The 21,115-nt window shown below is 32.7% G+C and overlaps 1 protein-coding gene across 2 annotated transcripts in view; it reads right to left on the minus strand.

Moving 5' to 3' along the window:
* Positions 1–8,189: 8,189 nt before the first annotated feature.
* The window catches only part of LOC129802170 (beta-1-syntrophin), a 194,848-nt gene continuing 181,922 nt past the window's right edge, over positions 8,190–21,115 (minus strand). For both annotated transcript variants that reach the window (XM_055847789.1, XM_055847790.1), the window contains exons 8-11: positions 13,647–13,767; positions 13,390–13,563; positions 8,976–9,149; positions 8,190–8,863 (exon numbers count right to left, since the gene is read on the minus strand). In XM_055847789.1, coding sequence (XP_055703764.1) covers positions 8,780–8,863; positions 8,976–9,149; positions 13,390–13,563; positions 13,647–13,767 — 553 coding nt within the window. In that variant the 3' untranslated portion in view covers positions 8,190–8,779. The remainder of the gene's footprint in view (positions 8,864–8,975; positions 9,150–13,389; positions 13,564–13,646; positions 13,768–21,115) is intronic.

The following is a 21,115-nucleotide window of genomic DNA, read 5'->3' on the forward strand; positions in this document are numbered from 1 at the left end:
TTCTCTTTTTTTTTTGCCTAACTATCATAGATATGGGTTTTACTTTGCTTTTCTCGCGAATACATTCCTTTTTTTTCCTTTATCCTTACAATAGATTTTTTAGTTTATTTTGTAAATAGAACTAAAATTAGTCTAGTGTATGTTTTTTTCCTCGTAAAATTGCATTAGTTGATTTAGTTTGTCTTTCACCTATAAATAGAGTCTAAGATCAATCTCCTATAATGCAGAGAATTGATTATTATTGAATCTAAAGATGCTAAACTTTGATTTATTATATGTCTCATATAATCTCACTTAATAGATATGAAGATTATTGATGATATTTACTATTTGAGATAAGATGCAATAAGACATTGACCACAATCTCATTTGTCATTGTTAATTTTTGTCTCCATTGGCATCCTTTCGTATATGGATTTTCTCCAATTTCATAGAGTTCATAGAAAATTGTCCTTGTGAAAGTTTTATCAGCTACATTTTCATTTTTTTTCTTCTTGGATATGCTAAAAATTGTTTATCTCTTTTTAATACACAGCAAAATTTGATATATAAACTCTTGCCTTATTTTTCTTCAAATCTCCCTCTGCAATGAGCATAGTCTTTGGGTTTTCCAAGGGGCAAGTCAATTTTTATAATTTGATTGTTATTTGTTTTTTTTTTATACAATTTTCATAAGCTAACAGATTTTTTTTAATTGGTTATAATTCAAACCTCAAGTAAAAAAAAAGTTGGGTTAGGTTCATTCTAACCTCACTTTGAAATTCCTTTCATGGTGGCTCCTACACATTGTGGGAAATCCACGTCAAATTAATTCATTTTGATGAGAATTGTTCACAATGTGTAGAGGCCTTTATGGTTCGCAAACACCTTCTCATTTCAGTAACGTTAATGTCCAAAATTATCCTGCTTAGTTGGAATATAAATCGTTTCAACAACGCCGAAAAAATATGAAATGATAAATATAATATAACTTGTCAAGAGAAAATATGGGATTTTCACTTGAGAGCAGTATGCATGAAGTGAAAGCAAAAAGGTTCCTGAGAATTCATTGACAATTGCGAATTTTACCTCCGAGAGAGCGCAGTGTTTTCTCCCGCAAGTGGCGCTGGTAACAGTTGTCAATTTATAATTCCCAACTGTTTATAATTTCCTACCGAATGCTGTTACTCTGTTATCACTTTAGTACAGTAAAATTTTAATGTGAATCACATTAAAATTGTTGAGACACCTTGTTGAAACACCCTAGTGAGCATCCAATCCAAATGTCAAATTGGTGTCTTCGAATCACTACTAAATGTTTGAAATTTGATCTAGGGAAGACTTAACCTACAAAAATAGGTTTAAATTTACCTACGGCTTTCTCTCGTTCGGTAATAACCATCCCGATTTGAGAGCTCTCTCCGGCTGAGTTATTTTTCTGTACCGATTCGAAAGTATATCAGAGAGAGATTCCTTAAAAAGCCAATTGAAAGTTCGAACGTTTAAACCGGCAAGTTATACAAAAATGCGTAAGTTCATGAAAAAGACATTTACTATAATAAAATTGCAATTCAAACGTTCTGCGATCCCGAAATTACACTAAACTTCACTTTTTGCAGTAAACGTTTACAGAATTTTACTGACATTCTTGACAATTGAAGTGTCCGAATATCGAAATTCGAAATGACAGGACAATCAGCGCTAGAGCGGCGACTACGCGAGCTTGCAGCTAAGGGTTCCGGTAGATTTCCGAGCAGGTTTAGCTTGGCTTTAGACAGAGAAGTGACATTAGCTCTGAAAAATGCGACCGGTTTTAGTGTAATTTTTTCCCTGTTTTCGTACACATTTCTCGAGATATCTCCAAAACTACGTAGGTTGCCAATTTAGGGTTTTCGGTTGCGTCTTCGTTATTAAATTGGCTTTTATTTTGTATTAGTATTTTTTACTTATTCATTCTACAATGACAGAAAACAGATAAAAAAACTCAAAAAAAATTTCGACTCGCTAGGAACATATGGGAAACAGGAAATGTCATGCCCCTGGCTATAGAGTAGCTTTGTCTCTTCGGAAGGTTATTATTGAACGTGGTGAATAATATATTTCACATTAAAAAATAAATAATGTAAATATCACATAAGTGCTATAAATCAATTTTAAAAAAAAAATATATTTTGCGGGCCAAGTCTACCTTTCTATCAATAAGGGAATCAAATTTTAAATATCAAGTGATTCGACGATACAAATCAGATATTTGGACGCTCACCACCGAAGATTAAGGTCAATCACATTGAAATTTGAAAGTGCAAATCTGATAACACCGTATAGTCCTAAAAGAATATTGTTATATACCCTAATAATTAATCATTAGAAATCTGACATACCTTTTATTAGCTTTTAAATTCACTGAATTGAAAAGGTGAATACGAACCATTTAAAATAAAATAAAAAAAATAGTTACAAATTGTGGTAAAGTTTCTCTTACACTGCATTATTTATAAATTCTCCTATCATTGATGTCTCTTTTGAGAATCCACTGGAAAATCCTCGAATATTTTTAATAATTCATTTTACTATTCATGAATAGATTAACAAGTTTTTCTAGTACAAAAAAAGAGCTTTCCGTGAAATCACGTCCGAGATTTGATCTGTCTACTTCCTTGTTAGCATTGCAAAGCCGCGTTTCCCGTAATCAAGCATCAAATCCCTGGTTGAACTTTAAATTAAAAAAAAATCCACTCAATGAAACTACTAATTTATCATGTTTTTATCCACAAAAATATTGTAAACCAAACCAGTTGTGAATATTACCATGATTTGTAGTATTTTTTCTAATTCTCAGAAATGGATTTTTAGTATCAATCTTCTATTACACAGAGAATTCTATGGATACTCCGAGGAGATTTCAATGGATTCTAGGAGATATTTTACCAATCTTTCACTAATTTTTGTCACAATTATTCTTGGAGATAATTTTAAAGACTCGTCACTAAGAATTTATCTTATTTTCTTTCAAGATGGTTTTAAAATCTTTTTTTTTCTCTACTAGACAAGAGGTTAAATTCAATTCAATTTTTAAAATCACTATTTTTTCTCCAGAAATACCTAGGGGAAAGTACCCATGCTTTGCACGGTCCCAAGCTTTACAATGACTATTTTTTTCCTGTTTCTGAATAAATACGACTCCGCAATATATTTTAAAAACAAGACCTTTTCCCCTAGTTTTTAATATATAGAAAAGATGAGTCACATTTATTGAAAAACATACGAAAAATTTAGTCATTGTAAAGCTTGGGACCATGTAAATTAATTAGAAAATTAATGCTAAATGCAGAAATAAAATCGAAAGATAAATCCGATAATTAAATTTAAGTCAGACAAGAGGGAAAAGCAAAACTTATACCTTATATCAAATCGATTAAATAAGCTAACTGTGACTAACATTTACAAATTTACAAATTTTGACAAAATATTGTGTTTTTTAGCTTATCCCCGAACTTATTGACAGACTATATCGATACCTGAGAATAAGAAAATAACAACTCGATTTTTTGCGAAATTCGTTTTTTTCGCTTTTCGGGTACTCCTTGACACCCTCTACTTCCCCTGTGAATATTATACTGGAAAATAAATTATTCCCAAAGTTATAGTGCTTTTTCTAAAAAAGCAAAATCTCACTCATTTTTCAATTCAGTCAGGATAAGAGCCGCATAACTCGACCGTGTGACGTTATCATTTTGCTTGTCAAAAGTATCCCGGCTGATTTCACGACAATGGATAAGCTATTATTTGGCTGCAAATATGTATAGTCTTCAAATTGGTAATAACTGTAGTTAATAACTAATATAGTTAATAATAGTTAATAAATCTTCTATAAAATTAAAAAAAAATGGATCAAAAACTAAAAAGTGGAAATTGAATACGAAATAGATGTAAAATGTTATTATTATCTATTATTATCAAGGGGTAACACATTCCCATTTTTTCTGACAAGGGTTTCTGGTTTCTCGGGTTTCGCGATGCAATTTTTGGGTTTCTCGGGTTTCGCGATGCAATTTTTGGGTTTCTCGGGTTTCGCGATGCAATTTTTGGGTTTCTCGAGTTTCGCGATGCAATTTTTGGGTTTCTCGGGTTTCGCGATGCAATTTTTGGGTTTCTCGGGTTTCGCGATGCAGAAATTGGGTTTCTCGGGTTTCGCGATGCAGACACTGGGTTTCTCGGGTTTCGGGATGCAATTTTTGGGTTTCTCGAGTTTCGCGATGCAATTCTTGGGTTTCTCGGGTTTCGCGAAGCGTTTCTCTGACAATTGACGAAGGTTTCTCAATATGAGTAACCCCTTGATTATTATGCTATTATTTATGAAATATTACTAATATCTTGATATTTTTTAAGTTCTCGAATATTGTAAAGTGTTGCAAAAACTGGATAAAAGCGATAAAATGCTAATTTATTATGCAGCAAACTTCTCCTTGGCGCGAGAGCTCATAACCTGTTAACTTTAAACTGTTAACTGTAAAATTGGTTTGAAATAATAACAAAAAATATGTAAAAAATGAAAATAAAAAAAAATAAAATAATAAAGACCTATAGTTGGTATGGTTACCCGCCCTGGGAATCCTACTTCACTGAAACACTTCCTCTTGGTTCGATAATTATATCTTTTTATTAATCAATTTTCACATGAAAGTCTTCTACATGTTCTTTCGGATAATTAGCCGCCATTCCACACTTCACTTCTTCTTCTTCCTCTTCCAGTTCCTCATCCTAGACACACACCAACTGATCGACATCTCCCCTCACTACAGTTCCCACAGGGGGAATTCTGTGTGGAATTGTCACGCGTGAGTTAGAAACCCATCAATGCTAATCGAACTTTCTTCTTCTCTTTATTTAACGGGACGTCATCCATTGAATGGTTTCCCGTACCAATCAAACTTTTGTTCTCATAATCACATGTGTTCGAAAATGCAATTAATTGATTTTTTAATGAAATCTCTCTTCAATTCAGTGATTTTTGTTTGATTTGTTTAATAAAAATCATTGTCATTTAAATTGCCAGTAACCTCAAATGTGTAACTGGACTAGACTTGTAATGGTATAGTAAAGAAAAATAAGATGAAAATGCATTTTATGACTTGTTCTTCTTTCCCGAATTCCTGTTGGAATTTTACAAAAAAAATCTAAAATTCACAAATTACAAATGAGAATTTAAAAATTGTACAGACGAATATTAGTTGTATAATCCTTACCAAATTGCTAGAAAAAGAAAATTCAATTGAAATTAGCTTTTTGTTACGATAATCTGTGAAAAATCACTTTGGCATTTTCTGCCAATTTTCAGAAAATTTATACAAAAACCACAAGAAAATAGGAAAATATATATTAAAAAATTAATTTATAAGACCTATAACTGCTGTGGAAGTCTTGTGAATTGAAAAACTATTAAAAATTTGCTTTTTTGTTAAGAATATCTAAACTAGCATAGTATGCCAACTTGGTAATCTACGTGATTTTTTGTCTCGGGTTTTAAAGTTGCACTATTGCGTGGATGTCTCTTAAAAAATGGCTACTGATTTCGTTGGCGTCATACAAAGCGAGCGCTTTACGCCAAGAACAAAATGGACGACGAGCGCCTCTCACGCTTTTCATGCGTACTTCGCTTTCCTGTCGGCAGTACATCGAGAAAACCCTTTAAAGTGCGGTAATCGAAATATCGATTTAATCGAATTTTCTATGAGGATAATGTGTTTATAGGTATAGTTTATACCTAATGGGAAATTGTCAATGAATATGTCCAAGTGATTAAAAACACGTGGTGGTTCAGAGCAATGGCCGCGATGGATTAGTATACATAGATAGTGATGTGTATGGGGAATGATATCGAAACAATTTTGACAAGTGATGCGTGACCAGCCGGGTCTTTTGGCAGCGTGGGAAAACTCGAGTTGTTTGGGTCTTATCCTGAGTTTTTGATATGACAGCTGAGGAAAAATATGTTACAACTCGGAAAACATTGTAATAGTTATTAAAATACACATTATTTTGTGAAAATTTTATGGAATTAAGATAGCTATTATAGAATCCTTTCGTTTGATGTACAATATTAGAAAAGTGAAGTTAAATTAATTGATTTATTAGCAAATGCAATTCTCAGCTTTAAATCGCTCTCCTGTAAAGTTGGCCATTCGCGAGTTGTTCTTTTCTTATTCTCAGGTATCGATATAGAGTAGGATGGGGTAATTTGGAATCATGTCTATTTTGGAAATTTAAAATTTTCTCACTGTTTCAAATGGTCAAAGAGAAAAGGAAAACCACAAAAAAGTACAGTGCCCGCTCTCTAATCCGGATCGGCGTAATCCGGACGAGTTATCGACGGTTACATTTAAAATAATTTTGAGGTCATGTATGCATGAGTGTTCAGCAATGAAAATGAATTATCCTGTTATGTTTTCGTTTAATAAATGAAGTATAATAGCACAGAATTCTCTAATTATGTCTTTTTAAGCTTCTTTAAAAATTTTATTCTAATTCTACAAAAAAAACTTGAATTATATTTTCGAGACGTTGAACAAATTCAAAAAATCCGTCCGGATTACGAAGTGGACATCTGTCATTTTGTCTCCCAATCATCCGGATAACGAAGCGGGCACTGTATTCTCTCTTATTCGTGGTTTCTTTTTCTTTTTGACAATCTAAAACAGGGAGAAAATTTTAAAATTCCTAATTAGACAAGATCCGGAATTACCCCATTTTACCCTAATAGCTATTTCCTTCTCAAGTACAAAACATATTCCTCAATTTTGAGATAAAGAACAGTTAAATATTTAATGTCAAAATTAAAGACTTTGTATTCGGAATTATGGAATAATGACGCATTATATATCTTAATCTTCCTTTAAAATATTCTGCATTTAGATTTTGAAAGCATCTTTGAAATTAAATTAATCTTAAAGAACTTTTACATTTCTACTTCATCTTTTTTTAAAGTCTGTTACGTTTTGACTTAAAAGACTTTTAAAACAATTTGACACTTATAGACAATTGAAATCTTTATCAGAGTAATTCAGCTTACAACGTTTAATCTTAAAATTGCGGGAAGTGTCAAAATTAAAGAAAACTTAGAGAAGTATGACTTCTGTGATACAATCAACCCAACTTACTTATTGTTAAGTTTGATGTGTTTGATGTATTCTAATTCTGTAGAAATTCTATAGACAATTTCATTAATTTTCGCATCCCCTTCAAGATTAACAAATTAACAAGATTAACAAATTAACAAATTAAAATTTGTGAATATGAATGGATTTTCGCTTTATTTGGAGCAAAATTAACTAAATAATAAAACTATGGTATAGAAAAAATATAAATCATATAAATTCGTTCTTTTATTTTTCTTTTTTCTTTTTTTTGCTGCTGTTTTTTAACTTGTTTTTCTTTTTTCTTTATCACAATTGTAAGAGGGATGAACCCTATTTTTGTGATTGAATAAATATTACTAAATATTATATATATATATATTACTAAATATAATAATTTAGTACTGGATTTACCATGAAAAGAATGACGTTTCCATTTGGGGTAGCGAAAAATTTCCATTTGAAGCAGGTTTTGAATTAGCTTAATTTACCCTACATGTATTCCTGAATTTTTGCAATAAAATGTAAATATTTAAAATAGCCGTCCTTCAAGCAGTCATTGGATAAATAGTGTGAGACTTCACTTATCAGAGACAAATTTAGATAATTTTGACAAATCGAAATAACGATCGCTAGTACGGTTAGTATTTGATGGTCGTTGGGAAAGAGAAGAGGAGGGAAAATTGCAAAATTGAAGAACGAAGTTTTGCTAGGCTATTGCATTTTACCATTGACAGGTTACATAACCAGAAAATAACCCATGAATTATCTCATACAACACACCAGTTTTCCATAGGCCGAGACACTTTCCCTTCCCTAGTTACGATTGTGACTTTAAAATAAAGAAAATTAGTTATTGAAAATTACCTCCTTTTGATAAACTTTCAACAACTTATTTAATAATTGTTTAACGATTTAACCTCTTGTCAGTTTGAGAAATTTTGACTGCCTTTTCTTTGAGAAACTCACCTGAAATTTGCATTCTTTCATACATTGCTGTTACTTAATCTAGGTCTAGGGAAACAAAGGTAATCAACTACTGCTTAAAAATTCAATTATTTATCACAATTACTCGAATCTGTCCATTTTGTGCGAGTACATTTCATGAGACAACTCAAACATCTTAACTGGCATCTTTTTAAGCAACATATACATCTCTGTACTTAACAAATTGTTTTATATATAAAATGAAAATAGGGCTGAAAAAATAAAACAAGAATTCTCAGGGAGGAAATATATATCTTGGACATCAATCGAATTCCCTCCTTCATGGAAGAAAGCACTCAATTTACCTCAAATATCTCTTCATCGAGCTACTTTTTCGTTTTTACAAAAATATTGGAGACTTTCTTCAGCTCCCTCTAAATGCTTTTCCTTACTTCATTCGACGTACTTAAGACCAAAAATTGTTCTGCAATTTTAAGTCTTTTATACTCTCTGTATAACACCATCAATGCACGATTGCATTTTCAAATGGAAAATTCCTCAAGTTCTCAAGAGAAAATCTCTCACACACAAATTGCACGTGAATGAGAAAAATTTTCAACAAACTCTCCCCAAAAAGCTCCTTCTCCTTTTGACTGATAAAAGAGGTTTTGTGGAGATTTTTCCAGACAAAAATACATTGAATGGGAAATTCCTTTTTTTTTTCTTTTTGGAAGTTAAAGTTACGCCAGAGAGTGGACTTTGGCTGACAGACAATTGTGAAGAACGAACACCACAGGTTTTGGGCAGCATTCCATGTCCAATTCCTTCAAGAAAAGTCACACAGAAAGAAAGAAGATTTTCAAAAAATAAACTTCTTTACTTTTGTGCACAAAGAACAAGAAGAAAAAAAGAAGAGTAACATAGAAAACCACTTACAATTTCACCATCTTCAGCGCCAAAGTCGAGAAACAAGCAGCGAATTCCATCGTCGGCAGAACCCTTGAGTCGATCGAAGGGATGACACCAAATGGCCTTACTTGATGGTCCAATTCCACCCTCGAGAAGGGAAAATCCCCGGTCGAGATGGACAATCAATTGGCACGGACGACCCTTTTAGCGTTGACCACGGATTTAGCATTTGGGAAAGATAAATTCATTTTAAGCCACACCATTCCATGAAAACCACACGAACCCAATCACTTTGTGCATTATTCCGAAACCATCTGATTGTGCAATCAAAGCTCCATTTTAACCGTAAGGGGTTGATAAATTCACAAATTCGCACTAAAACTTCTTGGACAAATTACAAAACACTCTTTTCCCGTCTAAAATTCAATTTTTCAACAAACCTAAATCATCTAAACTAGATAACCTCATTTTTTGTTATAATCCTTAAACGATGTAGGGTAAGTGTGCCAAATTCCGGCCAGCTGGCAATTCCGGCCGCCTTTTTGTTTCTCGAATTTCCATGAATTTTTAGTTTTTACATACTCTAGAGCAGAGGCGTGCAAGAACCGTTGAAACCGAATAAACGTCAAATGAAACATGTACGTCAATGGTCAAAACGTTTACTACACAAACTTATTTTGACGTTTATTCGGTTTCAACGGTTTTTGCACATCTCTGCTCTAGAGATTATACAATGCAAAAGAATAACAAAAAATGTAGCTTCGACAAACGAGATGACGTGAAAAATACATTGAAAGAATTCCCTAAGGGCAAAAAACTATGAGAATGAAGGTGGCCGAAATAGGGCACCAAAGCTATGTCTACATTTTTATTTATTTTAAAATGTATTAAGAATGATTTTAGAGTAAATAAAGACGATAAATGGTTTACAAGGTTCCATGCAACACTCCTTAATAAGAAGGAATAAAAAAAATCAATTTTTATTAAAAATATTACATTTCAAACTTGAGACTTTGCCGCTTGCATGCAACTATGCCGAAATTTGGCACACTTACCCTAAATCGTGAAACTTTTTAAATAGTTACTGAACTCTTATAGAACCCATTTTCCTTATTATAAATTTAAAAAAATGTATATAAAGAGTTTTGAATAATAAAAAATTATACCTACGGCGAACACATAACCTCACTTCCTGCTCAAATAAAAAAAAGTATTTAATTGGTAAACAAAAAACGATTAGACTAATCGCCAAATACTTTCTTAAAGATTGTCTTTCTTATTTCTCTTCTGAAAAAAATCAAAAAGCTTTCGAGTTTGAAAAAGTAACTCTGATACGGCCAAATAACCTAACTTTTTGATCAAAATTAAAAAAAAAATCTTTTATTAGTTTAACCAAAAAGTCTAAAGAAGTTGCTCAATGACTTCTTAAGCACTGTCTTTCGTATTTCTCAACTGAAACATTTTCTAAGTTTTCACTTTTCAAAAAGTGATTCTGATAAAGACACATAACCTCATTTATTGATCAAAATAAAAAAAAACATTTATTAATAACAGAAAAACCTATAGACAATTTGCTAAATACTTTCTTAAAGATTGTCTTTCTTATTTCCCTTCTGAAAAAATCAAAAAGCTTTCGAATTTGAAAAAGTAACTCTGATACGGTCACATAACCTCACTTTTTGATCAAAATTTGAAAAAAAAATCTTTTATTAGTTTAACCAAAAAGTCTAAAGAAGTTGCTCAATGCCTTCTTAAGCACTGTATTTCGTATTTCTCAACTGAAACATTTTCTAAGTTTTCACTTTTCAAAAAGTAAGTCTGATAAAGACACATAACCTCATTCATTGATCTAAATAAAAAATCATTTATTAGTGAAACAAAAACGCCTAAACAAGTTGCCAAATGGTTCCTTATACATTCTATTTCCTATTTCTAATCTGAAAAAATAGGTTTTTGAATTTCAACAAGTAACATAAGGCCACATAACCTCATTTCTTGATCAATGTAAAAACAAATCTTCTATTAGACTAAGAGAAGTTTAGATCAATTGCCATATGCTTTCTTAAACACTGTCTTTCCTATTTTCCAATTGAAAAAAATCTAAATGTTTCGATTTTCAAAAACTTACTCTCAAAAGACCGAATAACCTTACTTTTTAATCAAAGTAAAAAAATAAAATAAATTAGTAAGGAAGAACAACGCTTAGATAAATTGATAAACGCTTCTCTTAGGCGCAGTCTTTCTTATTGAATAAAATTGAATCTTGAAAAAAAATCTTACAAGTTTTCTGATTTCAAGCAGTATCTCTGATAGAACCACATAACCTCACTTTTAGATAAAAAATAAGCTAATTTTATAAAAGAAAAAGGACGCTCAGGCAAGTTGCCATATGTTTTCCTATGCACTTTCTCTCTCATCTCTCATATGAAAAAAAAATTCTAAGTTTTCACATTTTAAAAAGTAATACTAATGACTAATGAGGCCATATAACCTCACTTTTAATTCAAAGTAAAAAGATAAAATAAATTGGTAAGAAATAACAAACAGACAAATTTACAAGCGCTTTCTTAGGCAGTCTTTCTTATTTCTTTTTTCAAAAAAGAAACTCCGAAGTTTTCTGACTTCAAGTAGTAACTCTGATACAATCACATAACCTCACTTCTAGATTAAAAGAAAAACTTCTTATATAAAACTAAAAAAAACGCTTAGACAAATTTACAAAAGCTTTCCTAAAGCACTGCCTTTCTTATTTCTCTTCCGAAAAATTCTATAGTCTTCGAATTTCAAAAAGCAACTCTGATCCGGCCGCATAACCTCACTTTCTGGACACATCTACTGATATTTCATATTAATCAAAACATTTTCAAAAAGATATTAAAAAAAGAAGCTATTATTGTATTGTAAAGAATTCAAAGGTTTATCAGAAGATTTGGATTTTAATAATTTAAGTTTTAGATTATTATTTAACCTCACATTTTGCTCCAATGACTTGTTTTCTTGTTTTTGAGGAACAAAACTACTTAGAAAAATTACCAAATACGTTTTAGCTACTGTTCAGATGAGAAAAAGCAGCGTTTGCCCGTTAGTAGCATACGGTTTTTAAGTTTTAGAGAATACATCTGAGATAGCGTATAACCTCACAATTTTCTTCTAAAATTCTTAAATAGTAAAGTAAATACAGCAATATGTATCTTGACTTTTTGCTAGAATAAAATATTTTTGAGCACTAAAGCTAATTGGAAGATTCACAAATCATTTAGAGGTACCATTCCTTTAATTTCGAATCGAAATTAAACTTGTAAATTTTCCCAAAAATATACCTTTAAAATGGTTAATATAACCTCACATTCTCTCTAAATGGATTCAAAATTATTATAAGTAGTAAAACTAGACGGAATTACTTTTAATTGCATTCTTAAACTATTAACCGTGTCATGATAATATTTAACCGTATTTTCTAATCAAATTCGTCAAAATAAGCGACCTAAAATTTATTAGCATTGCTATATAACCTCAAATTTGGATCAAATGGGATAAAAAATTTACTTAAACGTCATACTATATAAATAAGTTACTAATACGTTAGAAAACCTTATCATTCCTGTTACTTAGAATCAAAATTTTACTCCAAATTTTCGAATTTTATACAAATTCTAACTTTTGACCATTACATAACCTCAAATTCTCTTCAAATGCATCGAACTTTTTTTTAGTAAAACAGCTAGTAAAATTTTGCAAAAATCTTGGGAAACATATTATTTTGAAAGAATAAACTTAATGTAAATCATAAAAAAATCAAAATTTAAAGTTCTATCGAGCTATATAACCTCACTTACCTTTGAAATTGCGAATATTTATTTTGAATTGTTGTGAAGTTATTGAAATCTAAGAGATGCTATTAATACTATTTAAAATTGAAATGCTACGGAAAAGTTTTTACTATAACGAATCGTATCTTTTTGAACATAACCTCATTTTCTGTTCCCGTCCATTATCAATATCCCAAAATTTCCAAAACCAATCCTTTTATATGAGCAATTCGTCCCTAAAAAAGTAACTGATTTCGAATATAGAGAATATATGAATGTACAGAAACAAAAGTTATAAGTTATTTTAAAAAAAAAAGGCACATAACCTAAAATCGTCAACAGCTAAAAATTAATGTCCCCAGATTTTTCATAAATAAAAGGGGACTGTGAAGATGAAGGATGAAAATCATCTTTTAAGATGATGAGATATTAAAGCTGATCACCTCAATTGAGCAGCAATTAGCTCATAAAGTGCCATCCCCCTAAATCTACCATCCACCCTTATTCTCCCTGAGTGTCCCGTGGAGCTGGCGAGTGCGTGAAAATACCTCAATAGCCAGTATTTTGGAAAGACAATGGATGGGCAATTTATCAACCCCCAGCGCGGTTAACCAACATAGTCTCACTCTCACCTGATAGAGGCACCGGAATGAGAACTCCCGCTGGTAACTCACGGCATTGTGGCTGCCCTGGACAAGAGCTCGAGCCCATGCAGCCATGTCCCGGTGCGTCTCTGCACGCAGCCAGTGACTGATAACACCCCTGGCTGTACCGCACCTCACGCAGAACACGGTACTCTGATTTGCCTGCACAATTTAATCATTCAAATAAACATTCATACACGCAAACAGTCATATAATCACAGGACATTGTGACGCAATTTGCTTACCGCACTGTTTGAATTAACCGATGATGAACTTCCGGCACCAGCTAGTCGTGTGGATGCAAGTGAACAACACTCCAGAGGACGACTCCAGGCTTCAACAGACCACGGAGCACTTTCGTATATCCTGCAAACGGAAAGATTAAATTGTTCTTAAATACATGGGAAGTCCTTAAAAATTTTAGAAACCCCTTTTAAAATCAATTTGCATTTTTATAACGGGAGAAAAAATCGAAAACTTCGTCTTTTAAAATTTCGACTTTGAACATTTCGGCTCTGATGAGCATCTTCACACAATTCTTCTTTCATATTTCACTTTCATTTGAAAGACGAAATGTAGAAGACAAGATGACAAAATAAAGTACTAGGGTAAATTAAGTTAATTCAAAATTTGCTCTAAATGGAAATTTTTCGCTACTCCAAATGGAAACAACATTGTTTTCACGATAAATACAGTACTAAATAATTATATTTATGTATTTTCTATACCACAGTTTCATTATTTAGTAAATTTTGCTCCAAATAAAGCGAATTTGAGAGAAATTGGGGTGTCAAACTGTTTGAAATGCAACGAGTTTTTGTATATCTACATACTTCTATCATATACTGGGTCTGCATTAGACGATCATAGTGTTCACTTGCTCTGGGTTATGTGAAGTAGTAGCAAAAAATCCCTTTGACCCAATTTATCCCAAGTATCTCCATACCTGAAGAAGGGGACAAACATCCCCGAAACGTAGTGTGAAGCTATAGAAGGAATAAATTCTTATCCAGGTCATAATCCATGTTATTAAATTTCCATCAAGTACATAAAACTGACATATCATATCAGTTATCTTTGCATATCGATATTTAACTTAAAGTCCATGAAATCCCTTTATAATGAAAAATACCATCATAAACCAAGAAATACCATGAAAAATTTGAGCATGTTTGCTTCATTTAACTAGAATAAGCAAATGTGAAAAATGTCAACAAACTTTTTTTCAAATTTACCTGCTGCCCGAATTAAGAAGTAGCCCGATATTAGTAGTCAGTAGTCTACTGTACCTAGAAGAAATTCTCAAAACCTAAATACGGAAGATGAAACATTGTAGAGCATCGGTCAAGCAAGAATCAAGATGATGGGGGACTACATCTTTGAGATTGTAAACTCACCTTTTGTCTTCAGTCTATCAAGAGTGTTTCGGTTCGGAACCTGAAGCATAAAGCTACTATTAACCCATTCCTTACCATTGTATTATACATCATACGTAAATTGAATGATTTTTGATGATTTATTTCTGGACAATTTTTATCCGAATTGCTGTCGGGAATGGATTTTTAGTAACGTTAGTTATTCAATTACTTAAGAAAAATAGTCCGACAGGGATGAAAATACATTTTGTGATTATTTTCTTGCTTCGCGGAAGGTCATGCAAAATTTTTGCTCAAAATGGCGGACGGAAAATACGACATCCCGTCGAATTTGTTAAAATTGGCCTCTTTACTCTTTCCTGATTTGAATTCTAGTTGCCAATTGGTGTTCTTGGACAGTTACTCTATCTAATTCAATAGAGTTTGTAATGAATTAATGCGCGGAATTGAAATTCAGTGACCGTTAAGACGTGTGTTTGACAGGGGCTCCCCGCGCCCCCATATGAGGTAATTTTTTTTTCTTTTCAAAAAAATCATCTACTAATCTGTAGGAAACTAATTCCATAATATGAACATTCTATCTCAAGTATTTCTGGTACATTGACTGAATGGGTTAAGAATATGCACTGACGCAGTGCTTACGTATTAGTCTGGAACACGGGTACTGACTAAACGGAATTACGAACTGTTAGTCGCGTTTGAAAGGAGGACTTTAGGTCCTGCAGGTGGGGAGGGACGATTCCGAAGCCTTATTAGGTGTATGTATACCGAGAGATAACTATCATCAAGCAAATACGGCTCAATATGCTCCGGTGGGATGTTCATCCGTTTCGCAAGAATGAGAACGACCCAACCTAAAAAGTGTTTAGACGCCGACTCTATATATGCTTCGAGCAAAAATACTGACCCAGCCTCCGATGGACATGGTGCGGAATTGAAGAACAGTGACGCGTAACAAGCTAGAGTTGCGACGGGTTCTGAGTCAGGCCAAGGCCAGTAATTGGGTAGCGTCGGTTAAGTAAAACCCATATCGGTTATGTAAAAGAAGTACAATAAAAAACAAACTCTATGGCACACATGAGACCCATTATTAATCGTATCGAGGTATATTTTTTAGAATGTAATCATACTTCAAAGTCGTATAACCCGTGTTGGAAGAATGTCCTAGGTCCATTGTGGCAAAAGCGATGCATTATATAGCGTCTTATCACTTGTGACAACTTTTTCTATTCATTCAATTGCTTGCATCCGCTCAAGACCCAATGATCTTGCCCATGGCGCCACTGAGATCTCTAGTAAGAGACACATGACCCGACCAAGTGAAATCCCCATTTAGGATCACACCGAGATCCTTGACTAACTGGCTATACACTAAGAAAAAAGAGGGTGCGATTAACTTTTTTTCTTTATAACTTTAACACTTTTTAGGTGTAAAAATATATCAACATTTTTTAATGTTAATTTTACACCTTTTGAGGGTAAAATCAACATGAAAAAAGGGTAACTTTAACCCCCAATACACCTAAAGAGGGTAATATTTACACCGATTTCGGATCAATACTGCAGGGTAAAATTAACATTTCCGGAATGTTATTTTAACTTTTTCGGATTTCTCTCAGTGTAAGAAATCTGATGAATTCCAATCCTTCTTTTCGAGGTAACAATGTCCTGGGATTTGCCAGGATTAAGAGCCAGTACAATCTATACAAACCATTCCCAAATTCTATCAAGTTCAGTATTCAGACTAAGGAAACCGTTTATCCGCGTAAACGTAGTAATGAGAGGAAAAAAGAACTTCCGATAAGTCATTAATAAAGATTGAGAATAGTAACAGGTTCAGAAATTGAGCCTTGGCCAAGTACCTCGAGCAAGGGTCTTAAGAAATTAGATCTGCCCGTTGAACTAAACTATCATATAGACCACACCCCCAGTAGGTTCGTAATTAAACAACGAAAGAACTATTTATTATTACTGAATTATCCTAAAACCAGTGCCCTGCTGAATTGAGCCGCAATCCGCCCGAAAAAGAGTTCTTGTCGTGACTGATAAAATACACCTTTCATCCGAAAAATGTTTGGTGTCTTGGCTATTTATTGCTGATCACTGCGACTGACTCGAAAAAAAAATCATTTCAATTAAGAATATTATTATAATGCATTCTTCTACACAGAATTACATTACACTTTATTGTTATAAATATAGGTGATAAGCCTGTTGTGTTGGCCAAATCATCCACCATTCTTCGGGTGGTAAGCCTTTTAGGCTAGCCAAGACACGACACAAACCATTTTTCGGGTAATAATGTTTCGAGTAAGCTAAGATCCCCGGGGGATTTCAGCTCACTTCAGGGCAGTCCTAAAACCAGGTGTGACATGATAACTTGTTTTCGATTCTATCGACTGTCGATTCTGAAAAATTTAAACGATAGCTGCACTTCCTGTAACTAATACTAATTTTTATTATCAGTCACATCCTTTTAAGAATGTCACAATAAATGGTCTAACATTGCGCAAAAATTCGACATATACTTAATCTAACAGATATAGATTTATCGATACTGTCGATTCGACAGTGTCCAAAAGTTATCATTCCACCCTAGGCTTTTGCCCAGCATTTTCAACAAGATAATGGGACAACGATTAAAAACATAAGCTTTGAATAGGATTAGTCCTTTCAAGTAGTCGTTTCTCTTAAAGGTGAGGCTTTTGGGGGCGTGGCTAAAATTACAGAACTTAAATCAATCGTGTTAAGCATTTACCATACTTAACTATTTTTTTCTCATCCAAGCCCTATAAGCCCCATAAGACTCGAATTTAAAAAAAAAAAAAAACAATAACAAAAAAAACTTCTTTTTGATGTCTTCTTTTCGAAAGGGTGTACACTGAACACCCTCTCGACACTATTATCAGCCCCTTATGTGTACACGAATACACACACCAAAGTCCAACGAATATTTCATCACCTTGTAGAGTTTCCTTGTGTGTTATCCAGTCCAAGAACATCTTATGAATAGTTATTACAGAATCATTGAAAACTTTCTCATAGTACGAATGCGTACTTTGTATCAAAAGTTCCACCAGGGTTTTGCTATTTATTATAGTTGTTAAACTAAATAAACTTGAAACAATTTATTAATTAACCCTTGTACTCCTTGATATTGTCTTGAATGTTATTAATCAACACGAGTAAGTCTTCCAATTGTTCCCAGAACAATTATCAACATCATTCCATGTATTTAAATTTGTTAAATTCTTTTTCTAAAAATCTTGAATGCGTTTTATTTTGATTAAAAAATAATTTTGACGATTTCTGGGTAGAATTTAAAGAACGATTTCACGAGAATCGATCTGTAGCTTAGTCGGACTCTGAATTTGTTCTTGAAACTCTGCAAAAAAATTTCCTCTTCATAAATGGTTAAATTTCGATAAATTTTGATAATTTAATATTTTCCGAATTCAAATTGAAGATTTGAAGAAAATTAAAGTTACATTATAGGCTTATCCAACAATAATCCAAGTTAATAGTAGGTAAACGGTTAAAGATATCTATACTTAAGGTCTTCGGGAAATTCTAAAAGGCGACTAAGAGATCATTAACATGGCCTACGTTTTATCCTCATCACTCTCTTCAATCCCTCTAACACCATGTTTTTCGGAAAAATATTTTAAATATCAATTATAAAGCTGTTTTTTAATTTTATATCAAGATCAAAGGTTAAATGGCTTTACAAAGCCCATTAACTGAGTCGCACAAATTAAAATTCATCCGAAAAACCACCGATTTCCAATTTAAATCAATTAATGATTTCAATGAATTATGATCCGATTTTCAGTGTGCAATTGACTTTATCGAAAATTAAATGGGAATTTTTAATTAAATTCAAGTTTTCCTGGAAAAATGAACTTCTATTTTCCGCTCTCCATTCGCAGAAACTTAAATAATTGTAGAATCATTTTAAAGTACAACCAATTTTCCAGGAAAAAAATTCAAGTCACAGAAATTGACACTCTAAACAAGAGTGATTCTTTTAAATTCTTCTTTAAAGAAGATACTCACAATACCTTGGCCATTTCTGACGATATCAAGCATCATTAAATGTTTTCTCAGTCTTAGCGGAAAATGAAAAACCCACCTTCTTGTGGCAACTTCTATATCAGATACATTAGGAAGATAGTAATTACAATTTCTCTCTTGAGAGTCCGTCTTAATACCGAGGAAAGCCATTAAAAAGGATGCCTTTTTCCCAGCAAATTTTCCACTTCACATTCACTGGTATCACACTCAAGTCGATTAGTGATAAAGCTATATGCTTTTGAAAATCTTCTACTTTCATTTACTTTGAGCATCAAACGACCAAAGTCTGGACTTTATCAATAAAATTCATGCACATGCTCACCACTTGAAAGATGTTTACTCTTCTTTATAGGGTTGCTCCAGGGAAAAAAAAGCTCCTCTTATGATTCCCCCTATCGATTAAACACTGTTTGAACTTGGCAAGAACCATGATAAATTATTCTTTGCTTCATGATGATTAATTACCTCTTTTTACATTTTAATATTTCACAGGATTGCAAAACAAGTAATGCAGGAGCTTTTAGCAAACAAAAAAGTAATTAAGAATATAAAGAGCTTTGCATAATTGAATGGACATTTAAATGAACTCTAAAGGGAAATCAGTGATATTTGAGATTTTTTTGTCATACTGAAATAAACAAACTCTACGTCTAAGTGTATACAAAGTGACAAAAAGCTAATGATAAGCCTAGATTTTTGTCAGACAGATAGCGAACAGATGGCATTATCGCAGCGCAAAAATAATGTTTGGACGAAATATAGACAAAAATGTCCCCTACAATTTTGGCGAAGTAATCATCAAAATCGGTTGAGCAGGAGTCGAGATACTTAAGTTTATGTAATATGAAAATTGGTTTTTCCATTGATTAGTTCAAATGTTCTAGAAAATTGTAGCCCTTTGCAAGACCTTTAATTTGCGCCCTTAATCGTCAAAATCGGTCAAATAGAACCGGAGATATGGCGTTTTGAATTTCGTATATTTTGACCCCTCATATTTCCGGACCTATTGTAACCACAGCAAACCCACGCCATTTTTCGTAAACTTCATAGCCTAGACTACAAAACTCTGAAATTTGATCAACCTGCATAATGACGTTTTTGAAAAAAAAATACTTTGAATTTTGATGAATTTTGACGCTATCGCAGCGTCACATGTGGTGACTTTTCGAACTTCCATCTGAAAGTGCTCATCGAGACGAAACCAAAAACCCAAAATTTAGGTCAAACATTAATTATAACCCGAGATATAGTCCGGTCAATTTTCGAACTTTAACACCTTATAGTTCGGGTCAGTTAAGTATTTTTACGAAGTTAAGAGCTAAGTATTTTTTTGTTTGATACGTATAATCTGCGGCTGCAACATACTAAAACTTGAGCCCGATGCACAATGGAGTTGTTGAATTATTTAACTTAGAAAATTGGAAAATTTTGTTATTAATAATAGCGCCCCTTGCGGTGATTTTATGAACTTGCGATGTTAGAAGGGGAAGTGGCATTTCACGAGAGCTTTTCAAAATGCCTTCAGTTTTTAAATTCTGACAATTAGAACCTGAGTTATGGCCATTTAAAGATTTTTTTTTCCTTTTTAGCTCGGGCCAGGGGAGTCTGGGGCCCTTAAGTTTGGTAGGGGAGGGTGGGGCAGTTTCACCCCTAAATTGCAAAATAGATTTTGGGATCATTTTGCAAAAAGATGATAAACAGAAGTAAAACTTTGTATATTCTGTGAATTACAGTTGCGTTTAGGGTTAATAAAAATAATCACAATAATCCTTCAATTTCATTAGTCTATTGTGGAGAAATTCATTTCACTTGAAAGGCAGAATGTGTGAAAGTCCCCCATTGCGGGGCAATTTAAAGATAAATATGAGGCAATTTTTGAGAAACATAAAACGTGTTTATAGGAAACTTGCGATGTCAGAATTTATTAAAATTACTATTTTGAAGTCTTCTATGACTCTAAAATATGAAAATGTAATCGAACAAGAACTTTATAACAGAATTTGAACACTAATTGATCATATAGAGAAAATAAAATATCGCCAAAGGTTTTCAAGCCTATTTCTCATAAATTGAGCAATTTTCTTTAAATTTTTATATGAAAGAAATGTCTTTTGTAGTAATAAGCTAATTCTGTACATTGTCGGTTCATTATATCGCCTTAGAACATGTCCTTTTAGTATAACAGTTTCATAATAGTATTTTAAAGTCTTGAATTTGTATAATACTAAAAAAAATTACAATATCATCTTAAGTTAATTTTGATT

Source organism: Phlebotomus papatasi, chromosome 2 (assembly GCF_024763615.1).
Source record: "Phlebotomus papatasi isolate M1 chromosome 2, Ppap_2.1, whole genome shotgun sequence".
Taxonomy (NCBI): Eukaryota; Metazoa; Arthropoda; class Insecta; order Diptera; family Psychodidae; genus Phlebotomus; species Phlebotomus papatasi.